The 9,738-nt window shown below is 30.6% G+C and overlaps 1 protein-coding gene across 1 annotated transcript in view; it reads right to left on the bottom strand.

Annotated features, from left to right (window-relative positions):
* Positions 1 to 4,182: 4,182 nt before the first annotated feature.
* The window catches only part of LOC117183076, a 33,415-nt gene continuing 27,859 nt past the window's right edge, over positions 4,183 to 9,738 (bottom strand). Inside the window, exons 7-9 of the mRNA XM_033376234.1 lie at positions 6,776 to 6,947; positions 4,657 to 4,910; positions 4,183 to 4,597 (exon numbers count right to left, since the gene is read on the bottom strand). Coding sequence (XP_033232125.1) covers positions 4,286 to 4,597; positions 4,657 to 4,910; positions 6,776 to 6,947 — 738 coding nt within the window. The 3' untranslated portion in view covers positions 4,183 to 4,285. The remainder of the gene's footprint in view (positions 4,598 to 4,656; positions 4,911 to 6,775; positions 6,948 to 9,738) is intronic.

Genomic DNA, 9,738 nt, shown 5'->3' with positions numbered 1-9,738 from the left:
CGACCTTACCTTATTTCTGCGACCAGTCATAGGGGTGCTGCCGCCCCACGTGGTGCTGGAAAAGGGGTAGAGGTGCGACCTTACATTATTTCTGCTACTAGACTCAGGGGTGCATTTTCGCCTCCACAAGACGTCAATAGTAATTCTTGATTCGATGATCTACGATAAAGAGTGATATATACATAGAACGTTTCGTTAAACGCGTCAAAATTCAAAAACTCTCAAAATAACTCCTCAATTATATGGCCTCACTCTAACATGCGTAAAAGTCCCTTTCGTATGCTTGACATATGCTTTTTGCCGGTACAGATAGTGTATATAAACTTCATAAACAAAAAACGTAACTTTTTAAAGTTTTAACACTGCAAATTATATTTGCATGTGTTTTAAAGTCCAGGTTTGTAATCACCCCATCAAAATGCATCAGCGTACGAATTAACAAAAAAATGTAATTCCTTGAATTGCAGGAATTCCTCGAATTTCATGAATTCCCTGAATTTCATGAATTCCACGAATTCCATGAATATTTGCGCGGTCTGCCGCTACCTTGCTAGAAATTTGCTTTCTGAAAAAACTGGTGAAAAAAATTGTCGGTACCAGTCATGTTTTTACCGGTACCGACAATTTTTTGTACTGGTACCGACAATCTTTTTATCACCGGTACTGCCACAAAAAATCAGTTTCCATTTCCCCAGAAATTTTAAGAAATTTATTTTATGTTCTTGAAACCTCTTAAGATTCTTAAAAAGCTTCTTTATTTTCGAAATATATTATTTAGATTACCTTAAGTTTCTCATAAATCTGATGTTTGCAGACTTCCTAAGCGACAAAAGAAATAAAAAATGCATCCAATCAAGAACACGCACTCAAAAAAATGTCTCGTTAATTAAACTAGAATTTTAGATAAGTATGCCATCACTATTTTTTTCTGGTTAGAGTAACCAGAATGCGGGTTTCCCGAAAACAATAGTTTTAAATTGTTTCGAGTAATTTCTATATGGATCGAGAAATAATTGAAAATGGCGCCACGCACTTATCAATAATTAAATATGATTTGTAAACTATGTAATAAACTAAATTCTGTTTAAAATTTAATTCTGGTCTAATAATATTAAAACTCTCAACCTCATTTTCTCAGTTTTACAGTCATTGGACATGTCGTATCCTCACTCTCATGCGACAATATGTCAATAGAAATCTCTCTATTCATCGGTGACAACTACACAAATAGAGAAATGAGCATTTGGGTTTGGGGTGGTTATAGGAGAAGTACATTCTATATGGCTGTAGAGAGTATGACGAGAAACACGAAGTTCCACGGTAAAGCGAGTAAAGCGGACGGCCCTGGCTTCGTTACGCGTCCATTTGCCGCCAGCTGAAAGACACCAATTTATAATTATTGCATTCAATAGTACTGCACCGCACTCGCGACGCCAACTCTCCACCTATTGTGCAGTTTAGATTTTACCCCCCCCCCTTCGCCCCACACCCTTACCTAGGTACCGCTCGACAACTCTCAAGCGCCCCACCCCTTCTACCCTTTCTCCTCTTTCTCCTCTTTCGCCCCTTTCTTCTCTTTCACCCCTTTCTCCTCTTGCACCCCTTCCTCCTATTTTACCCCTTTCTCCTCTCTAAACCCTTTTTCGAGTCTCCACCTCATTCTCTGACGTTTCCCAAATTATAAAGTCCACTGAAAAAAATGGTAAGTTGGCCGAACTAGTAGTAAGACATGGTACTGATATTTCATTAGTTGATACGGCATTTTATAAGGTGGGACAAAAATTCTATTAGTTGCAGTGGTGACTTAATTGGTACCAGGAACTATGAAATGATTGTCCAAATTCATAAAATAGCAGTATCATATCTTTTAAACTGAGCAGTTGGTCTATTTTTCTTTCCAACTTCCCCTTTTCTCTCCTCTTACTTCCGCCTTAAATTCTCCTCCCATCCTGTACATTCCCTCTCCTCACTTCCCGTCCTTTTCGTTTCCTCATATTCCCTGCTTTCCATCACCTTCCTCTCCCTTTTTTCACTCTCTTCACTTCTCCTATGTCCCCTACTTCCCCTTCCATCATTTTCTTTCGCTTCCCCTGATGGGAAAAAGTATGATAAATGGACCAACTGACCCTCGAAAAAAATTGTGCCCAAAATCAAATTCTTAATTAACAAAAAAAAAAGATAAAGCAGTTTTGAGATAAATTAGTGCTAAATTAAACCGTAAAGACTTGAATTAGAAAATCTTATGAGGTTCAGAGGAAATGTGAGGAGAATTTTTTATACTGTGGGAATATTCACGTTTTCTCAAATTTAGTTAGTGATAAAAAATCAATTGTCCATTTAAAAAAATTGCCATAATAGGCGCTGAGCGCATACAAAAAAGGATTTCTTAGCCTATTAGGAACTTAGATCAGTCGTTAAAATCTTCCCCTCACATACTCTTCATCCTCAACTCACCCTTCTTTTTCCTTGTTTCTCTCCGTATCCCTAATATCGCGTGACGGCATGCTACCTTTCAATTGTGAATATGAATGAGTAAATTACAGATTTAAAATTCTTTTCCCTATTACCCTCTATTGACATTTTTTATTGATTAAATTATTTTGTTGAAAATTAGTTTTTTTTTTTAAATTAATTTTCTTATCTGAAAATTTCAGCATTGCATTTGTGGTTGAAAATTAACAATTTTGAGTTAAAAATTCATCTACTTATTACATTTTTTGTTGGAAATTTATTTTCTTTTTTTAATTTGTACTACTTTAATGGAAATTTATTTAATTGGTGTTAGATTAAACTATTTTGTTAAACATCAGTTTTCTTTTGATTAAAAATAAATTTATTTCAATTGTAAATTTTACTGATTTATTTTTCTTTGAAAATGTATCGTTTTGAGTTTAATATTCAACAATTACATTTTTTGTTAAGATTTATTCTTTAATTTGAACAGTATAGTTGAAAATTAATTTTTTTTGTTTAAGCTTGAACTATTTTGCTAGAAATTTTTTTAATTTTGTTAAACAAATTTTCAACCGAAAATTTAACTGTTTTACTTCTGCTTAAAAAGTTATCGAATTTAGTTAATAATTTATCTATTTGGTTTTAAGTTTATGCGTTTGCCTTTAATATTCGTATTTTTTGGTAGAAAATTCATATTTTTATTTGAAAATGTAGCTAATTAGTTAAAGATGAACTTTTTTGTTAAAAAATCATTATATTTATTAAAACTTTATTTTTTTCCCTCGAAAATCAGTTCTTTGTTATTTTTTTCTCGTTGAGAATTAAGTTCTGGAACTAAACATTTTTAACTTTAAAAACTTCAAAATTTGTAACTAGGTGAACTGAAAATTTTTAATTTCTATTTTTTGTTGTTAATTGATTATTTTTAATTAAGAATTTTACTATTTCATTGCAAATTCATAACGTCTTATAGAAAATCTTTTTTTGCCTAGAAAATTCAGATGTGTTATTAAAAATCCTTCTTCTTGGGTTCAAAATTCCGCTATTTTGATAAGAAAAACAATTATGTTAGCTGAAAACTTAACTATTCAATGTTTGGTTTTGAAATGTATCTTTTATATTTACTGATATAACTATTTGGTTCAAAAACCCTCATGTTCAAAACTTAGATTTAAAAAGTTTAAAAATCACTTTAATTCTATTAACCTCTTTGAAATCTAAAAAAAGCAACTTCATTCTTGTGAATTTTTTTTAACTACTTCAACAATCTTTATAATCTTTTGAAATACTGTGATATCTCTAGAACTCTTTAGTTTTCCCTGGAAATTTTTTGAAATCACGTAAAATCTTCAGAAAGTTTTTAATATCTCGTAAAATATTTTAAAACCATCAAAAACTTACATGAAACCGTTAAAATGTTTTAAAATTAACGGCGATTAATAATTTTTTAATCTAACCTTAAAGTGTGGCCGTGCGGTCCCACAGCCCGCACAATATTTCTGATATGTATTTATTTTTAAATTTATTTTAAAGTATTTAAAATTCAAGATGTCACACAAAAACAGACTCAAACTTGATTCGGGTGTCCCGTAACAAACTAGGATGGACAAATGGTCGTGCGGTTTACCAGAGCGCACCATGCTTCTGACATATACACCGGTTTGTGAGACCTGAGGCTCATGTTGAAGCAAAAAATGAAATCAGGTGCATACATAAAGGTTATTGAAATAAAGTTATTAAAAAAATTGTATTGCAACTTTTCAATCAGCGATACAAAAACCATCCCCTATTCTTGCAATTTTACATTTTTATATTGTAACAAAAAAGCTTATTAAGGAACGTAATTCAATAATTTAGACTTAAAAAAATCGAGGTCAAACGATTGCACAATTTTTGCATTTTTTGGTTTGCTTGTGAGATTCTGATAGTCAACAAGAACTGCCCCCCTCATCGTCCTACCATAAACGGGCGTAACATTCGTGATTAAAAAATGCGTTATCATTTCTGGCCAGATTGCTACAGCTACAGCTAGTGCATCATCTCCTGTCCAATCTGTTATTTTTGATGAAGAAATAGTCTCTGCCTTATTTAAAAAGTCTACTATAGAAGAATTCAATTTTCCAAAAACATTTTGCCGCCATTCCTGAGGTGAAATTAAATTATTAATATTATTGTGTAACACAAAAAATTGTAGGGACTTACCTTTCCAGGGGGAGAATTAAGTGCAGTTTCGAGTGGCAATAGCATACAGGGCTTTTTGATAGAATTCATTACTATATAATTACTTTCTGGATCAGCAGAGAAATTAAATTCAATATTAGAACTTTTATTTGAAATTTCAGAAACACTCGATCCCATGATAATTAATTCATCTACATGATTAATAAAAGTTGAATCGAGTGTTATGGCTAAGGCTAAATTTGTTAGAGGTCCAAGTGCAATTATGCTGACTTCCCCTGAAAGCAATAGAGCAAATTATTTATAATTATTGATATAATTATTGTATTATTATATTTCATTTAAAAATTATTATTTTTATTATTAAAAATCGGGGAAATAGAGAAATTTTTAAGAAAATAGTGGAATAATAGAAGCTTTAATTCTTTTGAAAAAAATTAATGTCGAAATATATGGAATTTTTAACAAAATTGTTGAATTTTTCAACCTGAAATGAAGAATTTTTTACAACAACAAAATTAGTTTTTAACCAAACAGTTGCATTAACAAAAAGTTGAATATTTACCAAAAAAGTTCATTTTTAACCCAGAGAGATGAGTATTCAACCATAAATGCTGAATTTTCTACCAAACACCAATAAAAAAAAGTTTAAGTTTCAATCAAATAGAGGAAGTTTCAATAATAAATGCTTAATTTTAAACGAAATAGTTATATTTTTAAGTTAAAAATACATTTTTAAGCAAAAATCGAATTTTCAGTCTGAAAAAATAATTTTACAAAACAAAGAATTTTTAAGATTTTTGATTAAATAAAAACATACGAGGTTCTAACCAAATAGTTTAATTTTCTAAAAAAGTTGTTGACTCTCGAAGCCAAACAAACAAATTCTTTACAAAACAGGTCAATTTTGAACAAAAATGATGAATCAATTGTAACGATTTTCAAGAAAGTAGCTAAATATTAAACAAAATAGTTGTATCCTGATCCAAGAAAGAATTGTTTTCAACCGAACAGTTGAATTTTGAAATAAACAGGATTCAATTTAAACCAAATTAAACAAATTAATTTTAAACCAAACGAGAAATGATTTTTGAACGAAGTAGTTCGATTCACAACCAATTCTATAAATTATCAGCTAAAATGATTAATTTATAATAAAAAAACAACGCGTTTTCAACCAAATACTTAAACTTTTTACCCTCAAGTGCTAGAACCTCAAAATTTTCGTTCCACCTAGAATGGATCCAGAGGACCCGAGACAACTTCAAACTGTAATATCTCCGGTTTAAATAGACTTTGCTCCATTAATTTTTTTTAAATTGTAGCCCAGAGTTTCGCGAAACTGAATATCGTAAAATTGGATATGAAAATTAATTGCGTATAATAAATATTTTGCAAAAAATGAGAAATTTTTCTGGAAAAAACACTCCTCTGAAAAAAACTGTCGAGTCCCTGGGACCCGTTCTAGTACTTGAAGGTTAACTATAAAGGTAAATTCTTTACCAAAAGGATTAATCACAAAGATTTATTTTCAACTGAAAAGATTAATTTGCTACCTTAAAGGAACAATTTTTATCTAAAAATATCACTTCAATTTAATTAATTTTCGACAAAAAAAATCTTAGAAAAAATAGTGATTTTCTCAAACTTTGAAAAAATTATTTGAATTCCTACCGAAAATATTTTAACTTTAAATAAAAAGCAGTTGCACATAATAACAAAAAAAGAATTTTCAACAAACTTAAAAAAAATAAATTGAAATAGTTCAGAATAGGTCTCGTTAAAGACCGTAGTTCGGTCTCGCATCCGTGGGGGGGGGGGGGGGCTTTACGGAAAGGGAGGAAGGAGCTTTCGCCGAAAAGTAAAATAGCCTGAATTCTGTTAAAATTAAATACAAAGGGTGATTTTTTACAAAAATGGAAAGATGATAGAAGCTTTTATTTCTTAAGATTTCAAGTTGAAATATGTTGCATTTTCAGCAAATGAATTGAATTTTTAACCTAAAACATTCCAAATAGTTGAAACGTAATTTATTGAAAGCACCTTTATCAATTTTAAAATCAACATTTATAACAAACTTGCGATTCGTCATAAATTAACGATAAAATATTGAAATTACATACATATTTTAACGAAGTCCTACCTGAATATGATTTTACTAATTCTATCAAAGCCAAAGCTGCATGTTTCGATCTAGCGATTTCGGAAGTGAGTTTTTCGGGAAATTCAAAATCTCCAAATCCATCATTTCCAAAAAACTTTGAACCAATAAAATTTTTCAACAATGAGTTCTCTGCCCCGCCATATACTGGGATCTGAAAAAAATCTTTTAATACAATATTTACGGTCAAATCTGGATTTAGTGATTCTGGATTTAGTGTTTCCGAGAATTGACGCCGCGCCGCGAGTATGGATGAGAGAAGCTCAGATCATGACGTTGCGGTAATTCAATGGAAGCGGGAAGCACACACATATTGAATAAGCACGATCGCGAGCTCGCGTCGACCAGCAATTGGGGCTCTGATGCTCGAGACCAACTGAAGCCGATGGAACTGATCAGATTATTTCGTGTAATCGAACTTATATCTCTTAGGTATTGGAGCAATGTTAATCAAAAAGAGCATTGAATATTAATTTATTTTAATGTAAAATGTTATATTACTGTTAAAAAAATCGTTATTTACTACAAGATTTCTTGTTAATATTTAATTGAAATTCAAATTTCTTCTAAATAGATCCAAATCGGTGGCGCTGTTGTAGCGACCCAACAAGGGCATTGGACAAAGAAACGAAAGAAAAAAAAAGATGATGACGTCTTAGAGAGAGAGAGGGGGGGAGAGAAAATCAGAGAGAGAGAGAGAGAGAGAGAGCGGGAAGAAGGTATGTTTGTTTAGAAATAAAAAGTATGACCTACAATTTAAACACAATCGGATTTTCGCTGTCTATCTCACATGGTAGAAAGAGATGTTCGATCTACTTCACGATTCGGAAGTCCCGAACTCAAATTACCAAGTGTTGACGTGATAATTATGAAAAATGTATTCCTCGTGGACGATTCATTTATTTTTCACAAAAGTTAGTGATTTTCTACTAAATAAATTTATCGTACATATGTCTGCTTACGAAACTTTCTCACCAATTATGTGTTATGCGTGATTTTACTTAAAGTGTTATGCGAGGTGTTTTGTTCCACAAAGTAATGTGCTCTTGGATGCTGCCATCCTCGAAAGATGTAATCATGCAATTTTCGAAATATTTTCTAAGAGATTGGATTTATGTTGACCGTCTATTTCAAACCCGACAATAAATCCAGATTTGACTATAATTACAGGTTGGTCATAAGTCTATTTTATTGAGTCCCAAATAACCCCACAAGTAAAAAAATAGGTTTTGCGATTTATTATTGCAGATTGTTTCTAGTATATAAAATATTACTTGATGCTGGTTTTTAGATTTTCACATGAATTGTTTAAAAAGTTTATTATTGTTAATAGCAATTTTGTCTTAGAACAAACTGTTATAATTTTGATGAATACTCTTTCAGAGTAATGCTAACAAATTTCTGTTTTTTCAAAAAAGTTCAACTTTTTGTCCACTTTTTTATTAAAGCGCGGTAAATAATTATATAAAGTTAACGAAATTAATTGTTAAAAAAGTTTATTATTTTATTATTTATTTGATAATCATAATTTATAAATTATTATTATCATCTTAGTATATACTTTAAGAAAAATTTAATATCAATATGATTCATATAGAAAATTGAAGAAATATTTTTAATAATTTTCTCTTTTAAGTTTATTTATTATTTGTTTCAAATTAAAAAGGCAATCAAAAACAATTAATTTCATACAAAATGCAAATTTCTAGCACGTATCTCAGAGAAAATAGTTTTAAACAATTATTAATTGTTTAAGTAAGCATTTTTATTAACTCGTATTAATTATTACTACACTGTATTTGAAAAGTAAACAAAAATCTAAAAATTTCAGACGAAAACGGTATCTATATACTATTAATATAGAAGAAGGTAGTTATAAACAATCATAATTTGTTTCAACAATGATTTTTGGTAAATTAAATTAAATTTTAATTAAATTCTAGTGAAGAGTGGGCCAAAAAAAAAGAAAATTTCAGGAAAACCCGCAATTTCTATTATTATTCCCAGAGAATATCATTAACAGTGATGATAAATTATTTAAACAATGATTTCTGTCAACAATAATTAACTATGACCATGTCATAATTGAAAGTTGAAAAAAATCGAAATTTTTTTAAAACCCCCGGACTTTCCAACTCTATTCTATGAGAAAATTGATAAAAACAATAATAACTTATTTAAACAATTTACTTAAACATCTAATTATCAGTATAAAGTAGTATTTCATATATTAAAAGTAATTTGCATAAAAAACCCCAAGAAAATTATAATTTATTTTTGTGTGAATTCGAACAAATTTCCGGGCAATGTGCTCAAAAACTAAAACTAACTATATTGTTAAAAATATTTTTTTTCTTCTTTTATTAAAAATTAATTTTTTAAGGTCAAAATGTCACTATTACACTTAGCTGTTCAAAAATTTGATTTGACAATGTATTTATTTGATTGAAAACTCATCTTTTTAACTAAACATGTATTTTTTTAGTAGATTTTTTTTGTAGAAATTAATCTTCTTGGTAAGAAAGGGGGAGGGTCGGTAAGGCCGGTTTTTGGCCTAATTTATTTTTGGACCAAAAAATCTGAAAAATCATGGTAGTATCTTATAAGTATCCCGAGTCGATAGCACGCTAAACGGACTACCCTCAACCCCCAGCCACCCCTACAAATATAGGAAACACCACTACCCACCAACTGTATTTTCGAGAGACTTGACACTCTTAAACATGTATTCTGAGGTTAGCGCGGGTTTACTATGGTTCTCGGGGTCGCCGAATACAAATCTGGCGTCCTTTGACTTTTATCGCGTCAGGTTCAAGGTCATTTGAAAGTCAAGTCGATAAAACACGCTGAAAAAATAAAAAAAATATGTTATAGGTTTTCGCGGTCGTTGATTACGAATCTGCCATCCATTGACCTCTGTCGCATCAGGATCAAGGTTTTCTCTC

Source organism: Belonocnema kinseyi, chromosome 2 (assembly GCF_010883055.1).
Source record: "Belonocnema kinseyi isolate 2016_QV_RU_SX_M_011 chromosome 2, B_treatae_v1, whole genome shotgun sequence".
Lineage (NCBI taxonomy): Eukaryota > Metazoa > Arthropoda > Insecta > Hymenoptera > Cynipidae > Belonocnema > Belonocnema kinseyi.
The sequence above is the reverse complement of the archived record's forward strand: the minus strand, read 5'-3'. Positions and strand labels throughout refer to the sequence as shown.